The 20,414-nt window shown below is 42.9% G+C and overlaps 2 protein-coding genes across 2 annotated transcripts; one reads left to right on the plus strand and one right to left on the minus strand.

Moving 5' to 3' along the window:
• Window positions 1-165: 165 nt before the first annotated feature.
• Window positions 166-15,606, minus strand: tyw5 (tRNA-yW synthesizing protein 5). Its single transcript, XM_029712461.1, is given in 8 exon segments — window positions 166-360; window positions 362-491; window positions 493-520; window positions 946-1,048; window positions 8,112-8,249; window positions 9,029-9,070; window positions 9,226-9,300; window positions 15,285-15,606. Coding segments are annotated over 8 exon segments (825 nt in total). The 5' UTR covers window positions 15,399-15,606.
• Window positions 15,607-15,690: 84 nt separating this feature from the next.
• Window positions 15,691-20,046, plus strand: maip1 (matrix AAA peptidase interacting protein 1). The gene is made up of 5 exons (XM_029710837.1): window positions 15,691-16,056; window positions 16,338-16,409; window positions 17,170-17,296; window positions 18,808-18,958; window positions 19,261-20,046. The coding sequence occupies exons 1-5, from the start codon at window positions 15,739-15,741 to the stop codon at window positions 19,337-19,339; spliced, it is 747 nt and encodes a 248-aa protein (XP_029566697.1). The 5' UTR covers window positions 15,691-15,738; the 3' UTR covers window positions 19,340-20,046.
• Window positions 20,047-20,414: the final 368 nt, after the last annotated feature.

Genomic DNA, 20,414 nt, shown 5'->3' on the forward strand with positions numbered 1-20,414 from the left:
CAAATTCATATTTTAAAGCTGCTAATGTGGCAGTCGTGAGCCTACGATTTGGAAAGAAGTGGGAATTTCAAGTTTAAGTTGTGTACTCCAAGGCAGTGTCCAGAAACCCTAGCGCCTACCCCTTACGTACCTATTAAATCCTGTCAGACATTAATTCACTAGTGCCTAGGGGGTAGAGATTGTTTCTGGACATGGACTGAGTTTCAGAGGAGCATCCTCAGCCAGATGAGTTAGTGGGCTGCAGGGAAGAAACGTAGTCTCCAACTCAGCCCGTGCCACCCTAGCTGGCAAGGAGGAGTATGCGCAGCTTTGACCCATGCGACAGCCATAGAAGTCCTGATAGTCCGGCAGCAGTTCATTTCAGAATGTGTAACGCCCTCTCCAGTGCCTGAAAGGCCCAAGCAGGTGCCACAGGGTTCTTATTACCATAGGGGTCCTTGTAACTTTCTGCAAGCAGGTGGCACCAGAAGATGTTGACACCCTCACCAAACTAACACCAGGGTGTTATGGAACCACAGGGCTGAAGGAGAGTGAGGATATTGAACTGATGTAACTGTTGTACAGGAAGTACACACTACTTTGCGACAGTGTATAGCTCCAGTGCTGAACAGGGCCGATACAAGTGCTGATAGGGGCTGAGACTGAACAGGCTACCTGAAACTGATGGTGAGAATATCAGCGGGATTGTGATAGACATTATTGGGAAGTTTGTTCCATAACCCCCTTGCTACCCTGTACATTGCAGTAGATGTTGCACACATTTACCTTTTTTGTCATTTAGCAGACACTCTTATCCAGAGCGACTTCCAGTAGTGAATGCATACATTTCTAACATTTCATACATAATTTTTTTCCCCGTACTGGTCCCCCGTAGGAATCGAACCCACAACCCTGGCGTTGCAAACACCATGCTCTACCAACTGAGCCACACACTGAGTCACACACTGTCTCGGATACAAGAGAAAGAAGAACAGACATAGGTCATCACGATGTTTGCGTTGAGTAACGTGAGAGACGACGTGTGGAGAGCTGTGAAGCTGGCGCTGATCTGCAGGGAGAAGGGCATTTGCTTTGCAGAAGATTTGAGCAAGCGACAGGGATGCCCATGCAAACAATTTTAGTTTTCATACTTTTATAAAATGTGATTAGCTAGTATCATAATCCATTTTGGTACACTTTAGATGACTTTATAAGAAATGACACGTAGGTGTAAGCACTAGTACTTTTCATTTGCCCAGGCTAGTCTATTGTTCAGTCCACATGAACCTTGTGCCGTAGTTGTGTAAAGTCCTTTGCATTTCCAAGGCTATTTATTGTTCAGTCCATGTTAGCCTGGTGTCGTAGTTGTGTAAAGTCCTTCGCAATGCCCAGGCTAGTTACTTTTCAGTCCACGTGAGCCTAGTGCTGTAGTTAAAGTGTAAAGCATTTTGTCTAAGTTTTATTTTCTTATTCCTGTAAGAGATTAAAGCTAAGCACTATATTAATGGTTATATGAAAGGTACTCATGGTATACAGTTGAAGTCGGAAGTTTACATGCACTTAGGTTGGAGTCATTAAAACTCGTTTTTCAAACACTCCACAAATTTCTTGTTAACAAACTATAGTTTTGGTCGTTAGGACATCTACTTTGTGCATGACACAAGTCAATCAATCAATCAATCAAATTTATTTATAAAGCCCAGCTGATGTCACAAAGTGCTGTACAGAAACCCAGCCTAAAACCCCAAACAGCAAACAATGCAGGTGTAGAAGCACAGTGGCTAGGAAAAACTCCCTAGAAAGGCCAGAACCTAGAAAGAAACCTAGAGAGGAACCAGGCTGAGGGGTGGCCAGTCCTCTACTGGCTGTTCCGGGTGGAGATTATAACAGAACATGGCCAAGATGTTCAAATGTTCATAGATGACCAGCAGGGTCAAATAATAATAATCACATTGGTTGTCGAGGGTGCAACAGGTCAGCACCTCAGGAGTAAATGTCAGTTTGCTTACATAGCCGATCATTCAGAGTATCTCTACCACTCCTGCTGTCTATAGAGAGTTGAAAACAGCAGGTCTGGGACAGGTAGCACGCCCCGTGAACAGGTCAGGGTTCCATAGCCGCAGGCAGAACAGTTGAAACTGGAGCAGCAGCACGGCCAGGTGGACTGGGGACAGCAAGGAGTCAGCAGGCCAGGTAGTCCTGAGGCATGGTCCTAGGGCTCAGGTCCTCCGAGAGAGAGAAAGAGATAATTAGAGAGCAAGTAATTTTTCCAACAATTGTTTACAGACAGATTATTTCAAGCATGGAAGCAATGTTGACGTAGTCACAGCAATGAATTGGCATGAGATCATGCACGAGCATTGCAAAATAAATGTTCACATACTGTACATGTTATTCAATCATTTCATCCAAACTACTTGCAGGTCAACACGATCGTCTGCATAGCCAGGCGCTGAAATAGAACTTGGTTCAATTTTAGATGCTTGACATGCTGCATGTCCCGCATCTCCCATCTCAATTGTTTTTTAGCAGCATATACCCAAGTGTGGGTGATTTGTTCATCTTTCAAAGTCCAGAATCCAGTCCAGTTGGTTGCAGTAACTAGGTTTCCCCTTTTATCTGTGGATTGTCGTAGTAGAGAACACACGTGTGACTCAAAATGGGTCAAAATTCTAGGAAGATCCAGCAAAAAAAAGGACCTTGTACATTTCAGGTAAAATAACAACTCAATGTTTCTATACCAGGACAAAATAGATAGCAACAGCAAGCTAGCTAGCTAGATGTCCATGAATGTTTCATCTGTGTTTCAACCGGTGGGGATAGACACAATCAACATGCACACAAGTTGTCAGGTGCGCACTGATGTGCCAAATCTTGACATAGTGCATTATTATAGGTTATACCATGGCATTTTTGAATACTCCTTTCTCATTGGCTTGAAGGACATTCTAGAGCGTGCATTATTTCCCTATAATGCACAGTATAGTTTCACGGTATCGTTCATTTTTACATGTTTTGTTTGAGCTGCTTTTAAAAGCAAAAGTTCAATTAAAAACAGTATTGGTACTGTTGAATTATATTTTCATAATAGCAAGCCAGGACTGATAGTTTGGTTAGCTAAACTAGAAAGTCTGTTTGGTTACCACAGCAACTACTGTAGCTAGCTATCTAGTAAACTTGCTAGTTACTAGTAACTTAATTACTCCTCTAGCGCATCGTAGAACACACCTTCCACGTCGTTCATTATTTTCCATAGAACGCACAGCCCCTCGTTGATTATCCCTTACATAAGCATTAGAATTATCCGCCTCAATATTTGCAGCCATAGGTGATAATATCTCTCTAGGAGCTGAACTGTCGTCAGTATTGTGGAGTAATTCTAATGTTAAAGGGTAACTCTCAACTAAAATCAAATCATAGTTTATTTGTCACGAGCGCCAAGTACAACGGGTATAGAGACCTTACAGTGAAATGCTTACTTACAGGCCCTAACCAACAGTGCAATCTTTGAGTAAAAAATAGGTATTTGGTGAACAATAGATAAGTAAAGAAATAAAAACGACAGTAAAAAGACAGTGAAAAATAACAGTAGCGAGGCTATATACAGTAGCGAGGCTATATACAGGTACCGGTTAGTTGGGCTAATTGAGGTAGTATGTACAGTTGAAGTCGGAAGTTTACATACTTAGGTTGGAGTCATTAAAACTCGTTTTTCAACCACTCCACAAATTTCTTAGTCAGTTTGGACATCTAATTTGTGCATGACACAAGTAATTTTTCCAACAATTGTTTACAGACAGATTATTTCACTTATAATGCACTGTATCACAATTCCAGTGGGTCAAATGTTTACATAAACTAAGGTGACTGTGCCTTTAAACAGCTTGGAAAATTCCAGAAAATGATGTCATGGCTTTAGAAGCTTCTGATAGGTTAATTGAAATAATTTGAGTCAATTGGAGGTGTACCTGTGGATGTATTTCAAGGCTACCTTCAAACTCAGTGCCTCTTTGACCCAAGTTAAACAATTTAAAGGCAATGCTACCAAGTACTAATTGAGTGTATGTAAACTTCTGACCCACTGGGAATGTGATGAAATAAATAAAAGCTGAAATAAATAATTCTCTCCACTATTATTCTGACATTTCACATTCTTAAAATAAAGTGGTGATCCTAACTGACCTAAGACAGGGCATTTTTACTAGGATTAAATGTTAGGACTTGTGAAAAACTGAGTTTAAATGTATTTGGCTAAGGTGTATGTAAACTTCCGACTTCAACTGTACATGAATGTATAGTTAAAGAGACTATGCATATATGATAAACAGTGAGTAGCAGCAGCGTAAAAGAGGGGTTGGGGGTGCGGTACAATGCAAATAGTCCGGGTAGCCATTTGATTACCTGTTCAGGATTCTTATGGGTTGGGGGTAAAAGCTGTTGAGAAGCCGTTTGGTCCTAGACTTGGCGCTCCGGTACCACTTGCCATGCGGTAGTAGAGAGAACTGTCTATGACTGGGGTGGCTGGGGTCTTTGACAATTTTAAGGGCCTTCCTCTGACACCGCCTGGTGTAGAGGTCCTGGATGGCAGGCTACTGGGCCGTACGCACTACCCTATGTAGTGCCTTGCGTTCAGAGGCTAAGCAGTTGCCGTACCAGGCAATGATGCAACCAGTCAGGATGCTCTCGATGTTGCAGCTGTAGAACCTTTTGAGGTTCTGAGGACCCATGCCAAATCTTTTTAGTTTCCTGAGGGGGAATAGGCTTTGTCATGCCCTCTTCACGACTGTCTTGGTGTGTTTGGACCATTCTAGTTTGTTGGTGATGTGGACACCAAGGAACTTGAAGCTCTCAACCTGCTCCACTACACACCCGTCGACGAGAATGGGGGCGTGCTCGGTCCTCCTTTTCCTGTAGTCCACAATCATCTCCTTTGTCTTGATTACGTTGAGGGATAGGTTGTTATTCTGGCACCATCCGGCCAGGTCTCTGACCTCCTCCCTATAGGTGGTCTCGTCGTTGTCGGTGATCAGGCATACCACTGTTGTGTCGTCTGCAAACTTAATGATGGTGTTGGAGTCGTGCCTGGCCACGCAGTCGTGGGTGAACAGGGAGTACAGGAGGGGACTGAGCACGCACCCCTGAGGGGCTGCAGTGTTGAGTATGAGCGTGCCGGATGGGTTGCTACTCTAACTCTCAATTCCAGCATTTGCCCAACCCCTTCAAACAAATAAAAAATGCATTCAGGTGAGAAGTTGAAGGTGGGGGGGGAATTGCTTTTAAATATTAATTTTGGGGGTGGATAAACGTAATTGTACCTGATCCTAAGACTTTCTCACTAAAGCATACTTACCAGAAATCCACTGGCACTCTCTGATAATACAATTATATGCATTGCGAGCAAATAAGGCTCTGGACAGTTAGCTCACAGTGGTAAGGTGTCTAGTTCCTGACATCTATTGCCACTTGCGGTGTAAATTAGAATCCCCAATGGGGCACAAAAAAAAATCTTTGAAATATGGACTTGAATTTCCTGCAGTATTGTGATGGGAAGAAAAGTGCAATCCTCACCTTGAAAATTAAGATTAGGGGCTAAATTCAATCCAACCCAGAATGCAGTATATACGGAGTAGCTCTTTTTACAATGGTCAAATTAACCTACAGATTGGTCTTGGGTACTGTATAAAAACCATAGAGATCCTATTGAATTACTAGAGGAGCGGGGCCTTCCAAGTGGCGTTGCGGTCTAAGGCACTGCATCGCAGTGCTTGAAGCGTTACTACAGACCCACTACAGACCCGACTTTCGCCTCTCCCGAGTCCGTAGGGGAGTAGCAGCAATGGGACAAGACTGTAACTACCAATTGTATATCATGAAAAAGTAGTAAAAAAGTATTATAAAAAAAAAACATTACTAGAGGAGTTATGTCATGTATGTTGTGTAATTGTAATGTAATTGTGTAATGGAATTATAGTCAACTTAAAATATTGGCATATAATTATAAATACAGTTTATACGGGTTTTAAACACATTTTCGGTATAAATAGCCTCCAAAATATATGTAAACTGACCATAAATGTCTCAGATGTTGTTTTCTTGGAAAGCTGTGAGTGTTGTTATATGATACAATACCAGTACTTGTTCAAATCAAATGTTATTTGTCAAATGCACCAAATACAACAGGTGTAGACCTTACCATGAAATACTTACTTACAAGCCCTTAACCAACAATGCAGTTTTAAGAAAACAGAGTTTAATATTTTTATTTTTATTTTTTAAGTAACACAATAATATAACAATAACGAGGCTATATACAGGGGGTACCGGTACCGAGTCAATGTGCGGGGGTACAGGTTAGTCGAGGTAAATTGCACATGTAGGTAGTGGTAAAGTGTCTAAATTTCCAACAAGTCTAAGTCCTATCATCAACTGATTTTAGCCAGTGTATGGCTGAGGATTGACTGCATTGTTTGAATGGAATGTTGGCATATTGGCAGTTAATTTAAAAAAAAATAGCGATTGGAAAAAACACAACGATTTGACCACCATTGTCATCTATTTCTTGTTAACATGGATGTAGCTACGAATGTAAATGTATAATCCTCAGACTACATGTTTCTTTTCTAAGTAAAAGTACAAATGTGTATGAAACAGTAAGCTGAATTTGGTCATATGCGGAAAGGTGCCCTTCCTTACTGCCTTCTGAATTTTGTGTAATGTCAGTCTAGTCAAGGAAGCATCATGCAAAATATATTGTCACAATGCATTTACCAAGATCATTGCCAAATAAGGCATGCTGTCACCTACTTTTATAGTAAGCCTTGAGGTGGTACCACCCAGCTCTGCGTATTTCATACCGAACCCCTCCCTTTGGATGGTGTCACTACATTACAATTTCAATGGTAGAGTTGAACCGTAAGGTGGAAAAAGAGCTAGACTGACTATTAAAAGAGTAAATATATCACTTTTGAAGCGTACTGCCAAAATGAAGACCAGAATATATGTGTTTTACTATAACTAAGCCTAAAACATCTGGTTTTCGCAGAATATTTTTAAAGCTAAGATTTGAATGGAGAAAGCTGATCCGAGAGCAGCGCTGCCTTTCTTTCGATCTGATCATTATCAACACATGCCTCAACGACGCACTTAACGAATGTCCTCTCTGCGTGGTGTTATGGGAAACGCATGTTACATTTTTGGCCGTCGCAGGAAAGGTGCATCGTTAAAACACATATAAGCCTAAATTCCATTGCTATCAGCAAACCGGGCCCTGGTCTAGCCCTTCAAGGAAAGGTAAGTGGGCACCAGCAAAGAAGGCTGTGTAAAGGTATTTAAATATGGTGACACTGGTGTACGTACTTATAGAAATGTCTCCCCACCCCCAGACTACTCATTTACATTTAAGTCATTTAGCAGACGCTCTTATCCAGAGTGACTTACAAATTGGTGCATTCACCTTATGATATCCAGTGGAACAACCACTTTACAATAGTACATCTATATCTTTTTTGGGGGTGGGGTTAGAAGGATTACTATATCCTATCCCAGGTATTCCTTAAAGAGGTGGGGTTTCAGGTGTCTACGGAAGGTGGTGATTGACTCCGCTGTCCTGGCGTCGTGAGGGAGCTGATCAGAGCCTGAAGGTACGGAGGTGCCGTTCCCCTCACAGCTCCGTAGGCAAGCACCATGGTCTTGTAGCAGATGCGAGCTTCAACTGGAAGCCAGTGGAGTGTGCGGAGGAGCGGGGTGACGTGAGAGAACCTGGGAAGGTTGAACACCAGACGGGCTGCGGCGTTCTGGATGAGTTGTAGGGGTTTAATGGCACAGGCAGGGAGCCCCGCCAACAGGGAGTTGCAGTAATCCAGACGGGAGATGACAAGTGCCTGCATTCGGACCTGCGCCGCTTCCTGTGTAAGGCAGGGTCGTACTCTGCGAATGTTGTATAGCACGAACCTACAGGATCGGGTCACTGCCTTGATGTTAGCGGAGAACGACAGGGTGTTGTCCAGGGTCACGCCGAGGTTCTTAGCACTCTGGGAGGAGGACACAATGGAGTTGTCCACCGTGATGGCGAGATCATGGAAAGGGCAGTCCTTCCCCTCTCTTGCTCTCCTTTCACACAGTCCCTCACTCACATTGTAGTGTGTCCACAGCTGCAGGCCACATAAGCTGATTCGAAACACGCTGGAGAAAAACTGGGCAGGTTCAAAGAACTCTGGGATATGGAAGTCCTCCGCCAGGTCAGGGAAGTGTTTCCTCAGGTCAGATGGCTCCTGAGGGGGAGGACGGTGAATCCCGAACCAGCGTCTCGCTCGCAGGGCCCTCGGTTGTACAATAAACCCATCAACTTTGGGACACACATGACTTAAAAGTTGCAATTCATGTTCCACATTTAAATAATTTTTATTTCATGCTGGTTTTATTAAGTTAATTAGTTTTACAAGATATGAACCTCAGTAACAGTAAAACATTACATTTGGAGATATTTCACTTGTACGTGTCAATCCTCGAAATCGGACACAAATAAATACATAAATAAATGCATGTGACATATAATAAGGCACACCTATCCATTCTTTTGTATTAAATTGCAAAAATGTATCTCTGGAACCAGTGTGGTGGCACTGATGGTTTCTCAGAACTGATGGCTTTCACGGTTGTGGCTAGATGGAGAATTTACGTAGCAGGTTAGGAATATTAACATAACAGGTTAGGAGAATTAGGTTAAGGTTAGGAAAAGGGTTAGGCTTAGCAAAAATGCTGTACTCCATAGCCACAACCTAGAAGCCATCAGTGTCCCCACACCGGCAGCCTTTTTGGATCGGTCAAAGTGGTGATCGGAAGGTCTAATTAGCCCGTACACCATCTACCTTTCTATCCCTCAGCTTTGGGACACTTGTGCATATGGTGGAGGCGCACGTGAACGTGAAAATGGAGGGACGAGGAGAAGGGGAAGGGACTGGTTTGGGATTCAGCAGGAGAGAGCCCAGTTCATCATTTCAAACCATTTGCAGTACAGAGTAGGGTAGCTTTTATTGTGACAGACGGATACCTTTCTAATTTCCTCTACCAGTGAACGCAGATAATAGCTCTCCTAACGAAAGGAACAGTACATTGAGTCAGATAAGACAAACTGACATGGGTTACAGTGTGTGATATATTGAGGTTTGTGTGTAGCTTGCTATTGGTCAATGTTTTATTCAATCCCAATTTGTATTTTGTAGGTTAAGGTTTAGATCTCTCACTGACCTCACAGAGGAAGAAATCAGAGTGCTTTTTCTCGGCCGCCCTTTTGATAAACTCGTCAAATGGGAGAGTTCTAAAAGGAAAAACACAATTAGACAGGATGGCATGTCACGTCCTGACCAGCAGAGGGCGTAATTGTATTAGTTTTGGTCAGGACGTGGCAGAGTTTTGTGTTATGTGTTAGTTAATTGGGGTTGGACTCCCAATTGAAGGCAGGTGTGTTGAGTTGCCTTTAATTGGGAGTCCTATATAGTAGTGTGTGTTTTTCCTTGGGGTTGTGGGTAATTGTTTCTGTTTAGTGTGTTTCACCTGACAGGACTGTTTGGCTGTCAGTTGCCTTGTTTTGTAAATTGTATAGTGTTCGTTCTTTATTAAATGATGATGAACACTAACTCTGCTGCATTTTGGTCCACTTCCTCAGACAGTCCTTACAGAATTACCCACCACCAAAGGACCAAGCAGCGGAGGAGGAAGGAGCAACAGGAGTACAGCGTTATGGACTCGTGGACATGGGAACAAATCCTGGACGGAGAGGGACCATGGACTCAGGCTGGGGATTATCGCCTCCCACAGTGGGAGATTGAAGCGGCGAGAGCGGAGAGGCGATTCTATGAGAGAGAGCGCAACGAACAGGTGGAGGCAGCCAGGAGAGCGGAGGCAGCAGGTAAAGGGAGCGAACGTTATGCTGGAACACGGCTGGCGAGGAAGCCGGAGAGGCACCTCCAATAATTTTTTTGGGGGGGGCACACGTGTAGTTTGGCTAGGCCAAGGAAGAGCCGTAAGCCAGCTACCCATGATTACATGGAGGAGCGTATGAGGTGGAGGGCGCCATGTTTCGCTGAAGTGCGCACTATCTCGCCTATACGCACGCACAGCCCAGTCCGCCCTGTACCAGCGCCCCGCATGTGCCAGGGCGAAGTGAGCATCGAGCCTGAAGGGGTGATGCCAACCCTGCGCTCAAGACCGCCAGTGCGCCTCTACGGTCCGGTGTTTCCCGCTATACGCACTAGCATGGAGGTGCATGTCTCCAGGCTGGCACGTCCAGTACCAGCCCCACGCATCAGGCGTCTAGTGCGACAGCCCAGCCTCGCAAGTCAGGAGTCGCCAGAGCCGCCCGCCAGTCAGGAGTCGCCAGAGCCGCCCGCCTTCCCTCCCTTATTGTTTAGGGGGTATTGTTTATTGGTTTTGTTGGGGATTTTTTGTGTTTTCTTTTCTAAGGTGCATTCCGGGGTCTGCACCTTAAGGAGGGGGGGGTGGTACTGTCATGTCCTGACCAGCAGAGGATGTAATTGTATTTGTTTTGGTCAGGACGTGGCAGAGTTTTGTGTTATGTGTTAGTTAATTGGGGTTGGACTCCCAATTGAAGGCAGGTGTGTTGAGTTGCCTTTGATTGGGAGTCCTATATAGTAGTGTGTGTTTTTCCTTGGGTTTGTGGGTAATTGTTTCTGTTTAGTGTGTTTCACCTGACAGGACTGTTTGGCTGTCAGTTTTCTTGTTTTATTAAATGATGATGAACACTAACTCTGCTGCATTTTGGTCCACTTCCTCAGACAGCCCTTACATGGCACCGGAGTTGTTTCACCTCAAAAAGCAGAAGAAAGAGGATTTCAACACCCACCGTCACAGATTGTTCTGAAATGGTTGATGTATTTAAAAACAGATACGATTTGCATTCCTGAAACATAATTTTGTTGAAAGATAATTTGACCTGAGAAATTAAGCTAAATCATTGCACCCAAATTGGCCATTTCAATTGGTAGGATTCATATAATATTCAATAAATATATTACCCAACATCCGATTTGGACCAAACCTCTTCTAAACAATGATTAAGCGTGAATAATCCAACTAAATGGTCAAAAGCCACCCACAGACCCCCCCCCCCAAAGCCCACCCCAACGGCCAGTATAGAGTATCAGTTCTCTATGTTTGGCAAGTAGTATGATGAAAATAAATTGTGTGGTTATCCTCACAAGTCAAGCCAGTCCTCCATGAAAGTAATTGTTTGTCCTTCTCTTAGAAACCTAATGCTTCAACCCACCTCTCCTTGTATAGTCCAACAAATGACCACCCTCAGAGAGCTATCCCTATGGTGCAATTCTCATATGAAGACGTTTCCTACAAGCTCAAAAATGTGATGGAGAAATGGGCTATTGACTTGTCAACCCTAATAAAATAATACACTTCTAAACCATTTCATGGCAGTCTTATGTTTTTCAATAAAATTATTAGAAAACATCTTTATATGTTGTGTGATTAGTGCTTCATTCTATAACTAGGAGGACTCCCGATATCTCCAGGCGTGAAAAGGGCTCCTGAGTGGCGCAGCGGTCTAAGGCACTGCATCTCAGTGCTAGATGGGTCACTACAGACACCCTGGTTCAAATCCAGGCTGTATCACAACTGGCTGTCATTAGGAGTCCCATAGGGTGGCACACAATTGGCCCAGCATTTCCCGGGTTTGAGATAAGCATAACAAATAATTAGACAATACAGTAAATAACAATAGTGGGGCTATATATGGGGGTACCGGTACAGAGTCAATGTGCAGGGGCACCAGTGTTGAGGTAATTATGTACATATAGGAAGAGTTATTAAAGTGGCTATGCATAGATAATAATAGAGAGTAGCAGTGAGGAGGGGTTAGACCTAGACTTGGCGCTCCGGTACCGCTTGCTGTGCGGTAGCAGAGAGAACACTCTATGACTAGGGTAGCTGGAGTCTTTGACAATTTTTAGGGCATTCCTCTGACACTGCCTGGTATAGAGGTCCTGGATGGCAGGAAGCTTGGCCCCGGTGATGTACTGGGCCGTACGCACTACCCTCTGTAGTTACTTGCAGTCAGAGGTCACTCAATCAAGACTGCTCTTCTCTGTGTCACGGAGGCACTCCGCACTGTCGCAGGCAGCAGGTAGCCTAGTGGTTAGTGTTGGACTAGTAACCGAAAGGTTGCAAGATCGAATCCCCGCGCTGACAAGGTAAAAATCTGTCGTTCTGCCCCTGAACAAGACAGTTAACCCACTGTTCCTAGGCCGTCATTGAAAATAAGAATTTGTTCTTAACTAAATTGCCTAGTTAAATAAAGGTCAAATAAAATAAAAAATAAAACTGCCAAATTTGACTCTATCTCTTCTGTTCTCATCCTCCTAGATCTATCCGCTGCCTTTGACACCATTAACCATCAGACACTACTCTCCACCCTCTCAGGGTTGGGCGTCACAGGCTCTACGCACTCTTGGATTGCATCCTACCTGGCAGGCTGCTCCTACCAGGTGACGTGGAGAGGATCTGTCTCTGCACCACGTACTCTCACTACTAGTCTCCCCCAGGGCTCGGTTCTAGACCCACTCCTCTTCTTTCTACACACCAAGTCACTCGGCTCTATCATATCCTCACATGGTCTCTCCTATCATTGCTGTGCAGATGTCACTCAAGTGATTTTCTCCTTTCCTCACTTCTGACACCCAGTTATTGACACCCATTTTTGCACAACTGGCAGATATCTCAGCATGGATGTCAGCCCACCACATCAAGCATAACCTCGAAAAGATGTAGCTGCTCTTCCTCTCTGGGAAGGCCTGCCTGCACCAAGACCACTCCATCACGGTTGACAACTCCACGGTGTTCCCCTCCGAGTGCAAAGAACCTTGGCGTGACCCTGGACAACACCCCGTCATTCTCTGCAAACATCAAAGCAGTGACTTGTTCCTGCAGGTTCATGCTCTACAACATCCACAGAGTACAACCCTACCTCACTCGCTGTTGGCTGGGCTCCCCGCTTGTGCCATCCAACCCCGCAACTTATCCAGAACGCTGCAGCCCACCTGGTGTGTTTTACTAACTTTTTGTCTCTCCCAAGACGGTATTCCTCTCTCCTACAGCATCCATCACAATTACATGCACATGGCCAATTATGCAAATTAGGTGATGATGTAATTTAGCGACTTCTAGCGACTTTTAGGACAGCCAATAGCCACTTTCCTTACTGAGGAGTTGGCAACACTGCTTCCCACAAACTTGAATAATGGAGTTGTTTACTTCGAATGACCAATACACAGTAATCTTAGAACCTCTCTAGCTAAATTTTTGGGAAAACAGTTTTTGACTAATGTTTGTCATCATGCCCGTGAGGTGTTCTTTGCCTGGCTGTACTAATTACACACAAGCGTGAAAATTAGTTGCCTTTTACGGTTCTACCTACCCGAGATTCACCCCGATTCTGCTAGTGGCTTGCGGCCATCAAGAATGATGCGGTGACTAAAGATTATCAGAGGGATGTTCAGGCTGAACTGATGGGGGGAATCCATTTTGAGGTCAACTGAGAAATGATGTGATACCATTGATGATGGTCCTCCACAACAAAACGGACAATTCTCAATTAGAGTTAACCAAACATTAGCTAGCTAACTAATGTGTCAGTCCTGTATTAAACTTTGAAAGACATCAGCTAAATCATATCATTTGGTATACACACTGTCAACACAATTTCAGTTCCATCTTTGACTGATGTTAGCGAACATAAGCTGGCTAATGTTACTCTTATTTGGTATCTCAATTTGGTAGCCATCTATTCCACCCTTGTCTGGAAAACACTAAAAATAGAATTGTTATAGCTAACTCACTCTCTGTTTGTGTGTTGGTAACAATGATGAATGTGTATAAATCGTCTTTGGTTGGTTAGTTGGTCCTCAGCCAGTCTCAGCTGGCTAGCAATCTTGCTGACAATTTAGTGACGCTAGTTAGCTAGCAGCAAGTTGAAAATATTGAAATGTCCATGTTAGGTATGCTTAGCTAGCCAGTCTAATAGAGATAAATACAATTAGTGGGGTGGTTACATTGTGTATTGTTGTAGGTGGAATCTGATTCCACCAACATGCATTTCCAACCCCTAGCTCTGCACAAGGTGAAGGTAAATTGGCCAAAATATTTACAAGCTGATGGCAAAATTTACAGTAAGCATGATAAAAATTAATTGGGTAGTGTTTGTATGGTTTGTGTTATTGGATTACAGGTGGTTAGATGTAACCTGAGGGGCACAGAGTGCCTTCCAGACAATGTCCTCAATTTAGTCTACCCCTCTTATCTTTTTACCTTTTCTTTTAGTTCAAATTCAAGCTATTTGGAGTCATTCCACAGTGACCTGCTGAAAAGTAGGGGACATTTTGGCTACACAAGCGTGAGGGAGCAGACACACCTTGCGGTTATGGAGCACAACAACATTCTGGCTCTCCATGGAGGAGGTGGTGTGACGGTGTGGGGGTGCTTTGCTGGTGATACTGTCTGTGATTTATTTAGAATTCAAGGCACACTTAACCAGCATGGCTACCACAGCATTCTGCAGCGATACTCCATCCCATCTGGTTTGCACTTAGTGTGAATATCATTTGTTTTTCAACAGGACAATGACCAACACACCTCCAGGATGTGTAAGGGCTATTTGACCAAGAAGGAGAGTGATGGAGTGCTGCATCAGATGACCTGTCCTCCCTCCACAATCACCCGACCTAAACCCAATTGAGATGGTTTGGGATGAGTTGGACCGCAGAGTGAAGGAAAATCACCGAAGTGCTCAACATATGTGGAAACTCCTTCAAGACTGTTGGAAAAGCATTCCAGGCGAAGCTGGTTGAGAGAATGCCAAAAGTGTGCAAAGCTGTTATCAAGGCAAAAGGTGGCTACTTTGAAGAATCTCAAATATAAAATACATTTTGATTTGTTTAACACCTTGTTGGTTAGTACATGATTCCATATGTGTTATTTCATAGTTTTGATGTCTTCACTATTATTCTACAATGTAAAAAATAGTAAAAATAAAGAAAAGCCCTTGAATGAGTAGGTGTGGTCCTGTTGATTGCGTTTTGATTAGTTTCAGTGCTATTTGGGTTGTTAATTGGATTCGCCCAGAAGTTCTTGATTTCTAGTTTATTTGTATTGTACATTTTAATTATTTGTGTACTTGTTTGACATTTTACTACACAGTGTTAGGTTAAAGTAGCATGAGCATTTCGCTATAACATCTGCTAAACTGTGTAAGAGACCAATACACTTAGATTTGATTTAACTCGATTTTTTATTTTCTGAAAGAGATGGCTTACTATTGGATAAATGTCTCGTGCAAAATTGTCTTTATCCACTCCTGTAAAGACAGGGAGTGAAACTTTCTCCTGGTGTTCCATAACTTAATTTTATACACCCGAACTCGACAGATATTATGGTTTAAGTTCCATATGCGAGCATGTATCAGTGTGACACTATTTACCTTCCGCAAAAAAAATGGAACCATAGTATACTAGCCATCAGTGGGTGAATGTTGTGTTGTTTATATTACTTAAAAATATGTATATAAATATCAACTATGTTAATTAAAGTACACATTAAGTAATGTAGGAATTATATCTCAAACGTTCATAGTTTTCGATTTTATCGTCAGAGGTTGTATAGTAACCAAGTAATGTGTACCCATGTTTTCTGTCGGACGATGCAGACTAAAGGACCGAGTTGCTGTGGGAGGAAAAGATGGCGCTGCCCATGTTAAGAGGTTGCTACTGTAGCAGGCCGCCTTCAGTACTGATTCGTTTCTTGAAACATGATCACGTTGTGCAGCCCAAGTCCAACAAGACTACTCGCCTGGCTCCAACTTTGTCCGTTGGTGTCGTGCCCACAGTCCGACCTTACAGCTCTGATCGAGGTGGAGGTAAACAAAACCAGAAGGTGGTTGTGGTTGGCATCCCCAACCCTTTCATATGGTTCCGAACCCGAATATACTATTTTTTGATTCGGGTCTATTTTGACAAGGAATTCAAAATCGAAGAATTCACAGAGGGATCGAAACAGGTAGGTAGGCAACAGTCCGTGGAATAAGTGGTCTCTAGCTAGTGGAAGCTCGTTAGACCAGAAATACTTCATTTCTTAAAGTATTATTGGCTAAACACCCCAGCTTGCCAAGAGAAATAACGTGGGCGTTACTGCAAGCCAAGTTTTGTACACAATCCAGTTCTTGTGAAATGTTTGACTGTTTCCCCTTCTAATCATGAACAGTTGAACTTGTTCCTTAGTGCATCTTAAATAATTGTTACGTTGTGTTATTATAGCTAAAATATAATATGTTGTTGCAGGCATTCTCCCATGTTTCAAGACTGTTGTCAGGGAGTCAATTTGAGTCTCTTGAAGGTCTGGTTGCTAAAGACGTGAGTATTATATTCAGACATTTTTGCACAAGTAATTTCAGTGTAGCATTGATAGGAGAGCTGCTAGTGGGTTGGGGGTGGCAGCCAGTCCTAGCGGTTTAGAACATTGTAACCGAAAGGTTGCTGGCTCAAATCCTCGAGCTCACTAGGTCAAAAATATGCCAATGTGCCCTTGTGCAAAGCACTTAACCCTGATTGCTTCTGTAAGTCGTTCTGGATACTAGTGTCTGTTAAATTAGGGGTTCCAAAGCTTTTTCACTCAGGCCCCCCTTCCAGCATTGGGGAACATCCGCCCCACGTTAGTTTCTATGGGCACAACCACTGTTCATGACACAAACTGTTCACACCCCTCAGTTTTTTTCTTTCTTGCAATTCTATACATTTTGCCATGTCTAATGTGTATTCATGTGATATTTGAGTGACTCAAACATTACAACATAATCTATGGGCTTGTTCATCTAGACATTCCTTCCAAATTATAAATGTCTCTAAGGCAGGGTTTCCCAAACTCAGGACCGAGTTTGGAAAACCCTGCTCTAAGGTGTGCAATGACTGACATGACGAGAGGAAAACTGACGATGCGCTACCCAATTTTGAAATGTCACCTTGTGCATTCTACTATTACAACTTTCAGGAGTAAGTTGAAAGCCGGACTGCCGAACTACTGTGCTAAATAACGAAAATATAAATGTATACCACATTATCTGTAGTCATTAGGCCCTTTCTCATATTTCCTCTCTCTCCATTTTCTCCCTCACAGCTGATTGCAAAACTGGAAGAGAAATGTGCTCTGCTCCCTCCCAGCCACCTGCAAGCGCTTTCTGCAGATCCGGAAGACTTGATGTACACAACACCAGGAGATGTTGGCATCTATTATGATGATGATGGTAAGAGCCAGGTTATGTCTACACAGCAGAAAACAACACACTAAACCACCTACTCCTTTACTGTGACTGATCATTTCTGATGTTAACAGTCAGTAATATGTTGTAACTAAATGTGGGTGGATTCCAATAAAATGATGTATTTCCTTCTGTATTGACTTCGATTGCATATCTGTAAGGATGGAATAAGGGATTGGATTAGTAAGCACTGTGCCATTACATTTCAGATTGACAAATGGGAGCTTATCAAGGGAAGGAAATGAGTTATCACAGTAGTCTCATTCACCAGAGCCTGTATGCCTGGTGTGCAATAAATGCATTTGCCATAAGCACTGAATGACCTGGCATAGGTGTTTTTAGGGCTGGCACTATTATTGTATAACTGACGTTTATGGATGAAAACTATCCTGAAAATAAAATTACCCCCCCCCCAAAAAAAGAATGGAACGAACAGCTGATCAGAGACGAGACGGCCAGCATTTGTGCGGTTGATTACGTTTCTAAGGTAACATGTACTATTTACAACATGATGAAACTTTGTTGCTCCTTGCTGAAACAAGCCAGGTGTTGTAGCAAACAAGTCTTTGGTTGCCTAGGAAACACCCCCCTCCCTGCAGCAGCAACAGCACGCATAGCAATATAATGGATACTAAATGAGTTAAATGTCTTACCTGTGATTTAAATGTTTTCCACACACATAGCTACTGTACGTGTAGCCTACTTGGACACCCTGTCCCCACAATTTCCCACTCCCCATGTTGAATAGTCTGAAGCCACAGGGCTCTTCTCCAATGCCCTATTTCCCTAAGTGGGAGCATTGCGAACCGCAGGTGGGAATTTTGATCTGGTTACATGTACATTGAACAACACAGCAGCTTTTCAGCATGCTTTGTTATTTCTGTAAAACGAAAAAATCTACGACGAAGTTGGCTCTTTTACACTGGGGGTCAATGGGAAAGAATGTTGTTTTCTCCAATTTGTGGGCGTGGTCGAGGGGAATTTGTTATTATTACGTAAATATTGACTCTGAGTGTGGCTGCCTGGTATAATTTCCATGGTAATGTAAATATTCATTCAAATTATGTTGACATGGCTCATGCAATGACATTTATTTTTTGTAAGGTCAGTTGAGTTGAATCAACAAATCACAGCATATTGATGGGTACACTTCCTGCTTTTATCTTCAACCTAGCTTTTACATCTTGATTTTACTTCCTGCTTTGCTCCTATGGGTACAATTGCAATAGCCGCCAGTCCACCCATTATGCCATCATCGACCTGAATGGGAACGCCCGTTCTATTCATTCTATTTCTATGGCTGCACATGCAGTAAGGAAAGGAGGAGAGGAGAAAATGTGTGTGTATATATAAAAAAAAATGCTATTCTACCATTTATAACGGTGACCACTTTCATTTGGCTGGCCAATAACCATCATCCAAAATTCCATGACTGTCACAGCCCTACTGTAGGCGTTTTGTTGTTGTTACAAAAACATTTCTCTCTATTCTTTCAGGGCGGAAGTTTGTCAGTATTCTGATGAGGTACTGGTATCTAACAAGTGCCCGGTTGCCTGAGGAATCATTGGAGGGAACACGCATCTTTCAGGTGGCCATAGGTGGTGAGGGTGAGCCGGAGACTAAGAGACTGCTCACAGCGAACTATGAGTGAGTTTTTTGTTGTTGTTGTTATTGTTGCTAAAGTACAATGAATGTGTCACAGTTGATTTAATGGTCTGCAGTTGGAAGTGGCTGTGATAAAGCAATTCATACTAAGTATCTCTCTGACAAATAGAAAGCATTAAGTCTGCCAACAGTCTCTCAGGGATGAGCCACTCTTAGATCCTAGATCTGTTCCCAAGGAACAACTACCTGCAGTAACCTCCTTTGCATGACTGTCAAGTGTCTCACGTGCTTAATGTTTAGACTTCCTGTTTAACAACCCTTTTATACATCATGGCTGTTTGCAGATTCCAAAGGGAGTTTACTAAGGGGGTGCCGCCGGACTGGACCATTACCAGGATAGAGCACTCCAAGCTGCTGGATTAAACTCGGATTGTGAATGGAGATTATAGGGGGAGATGGAGAGTGGTAGAGAGGCAGAGAATGGAAGACCATTCTTCCTCCTGACCCTACAAGAATATCCCCCTAACTGCTAAAATCTTGAGATGCTCCTCAGGAGCATAATAGCTCTCAAACTCAAGACCAGAAAAGACATGGGGAATATTTGGGGCAAACTTTCTATCTGCCAGAAGTCACATACTATCCACTGTAGAAAAATAGCAAAAGTCAAACATGTCTGTTCATAATTGTACTACTATACGGAAGTCTGTGTTAGACCAGGTTGCTGAGTTTTTTGCCCTTGTTTCAGGCAGCACCGCAATCAGTGGTCAAAACTAGGCTTTGTCAGATCTGCCTCTTAGGCCTGAGAATCATTATTTAGTTTAATGGGGAGGGTAGACAAGGGGCATACAGACAGTGTGAAAAAACAGAATGAGCTCTGTATTGAGATTCACCATATTGAGATTCTGTCTTTGATCTGTTGCTGTCCACGCTTTGGTGTCTTGAAGTAGAGCGTGCACACAGACTGAAGAAAATGTCACACTTTATGTTTAGGATTCAGATGTTAAAAAAATAATGATGATAATTCAAGCATGCCCTGAGCAAACTTTTCTCAAACCTCCTTGTACACACTCAATAGTTATGTAGAGAGGATGAATTCCAACTATGCCATAAAAATTACTATAGCTACTGTTTCCATTTCTTGAGATGTGCTCTGTCACCAGAATAGTCCATCTGAAAATAAGTGATAACCAATTACTGTTGGTGACTGAAAGTATACAGTTGAAGTCGGAAGTTTACATACATTTAGGTTGGAGTCATTAAAACTCGTTTTTCAACCACTCCACAAATTTCTTTTTAACAAACTATAGTTTTGGCAAGTCGGTCAGGACATCTACTTTGTGCATGACACAAGTAATTTTTCCAACAATTGTTTACAGAGATTATGTCACTTATAATTCACTGTATCACAATTTCCGTGGGTCAGAAGTTTACATACACTAAGTTGACTGTGCCTTTAAACAGCTTGGAAAATTCCAGAAAATAATGTAATGGCGTTAGA

Source organism: Salmo trutta, chromosome 24 (assembly GCF_901001165.1).
Source record: "Salmo trutta chromosome 24, fSalTru1.1, whole genome shotgun sequence".
NCBI lineage: Eukaryota > Metazoa > Chordata > Actinopteri > Salmoniformes > Salmonidae > Salmo > Salmo trutta.

What these genes read in the sequence shown, in the direction of transcription:
- maip1 (XM_029710837.1), top strand. Translation starts at nt 15,739, where the DNA reads ATGGCGCTGCCCATGTTAAGAGGTTGCTACTGTAGCAGGCCGCCTTCA. An exon ending in CATCTATTATGATGATGATG is followed by an intron (nt 17,297 to 18,807) that starts GTAAGAGCCAGG and finishes CTATTCTTTCAG; the next exon opens with GGCGGAAGTTTGTCAGTATT. An exon ending in CTGCTCACAGCGAACTATGA is followed by an intron (nt 18,959 to 19,260) that starts GTGAGTTTTTTG and finishes GGCTGTTTGCAG; the next exon opens with ATTCCAAAGGGAGTTTACTA.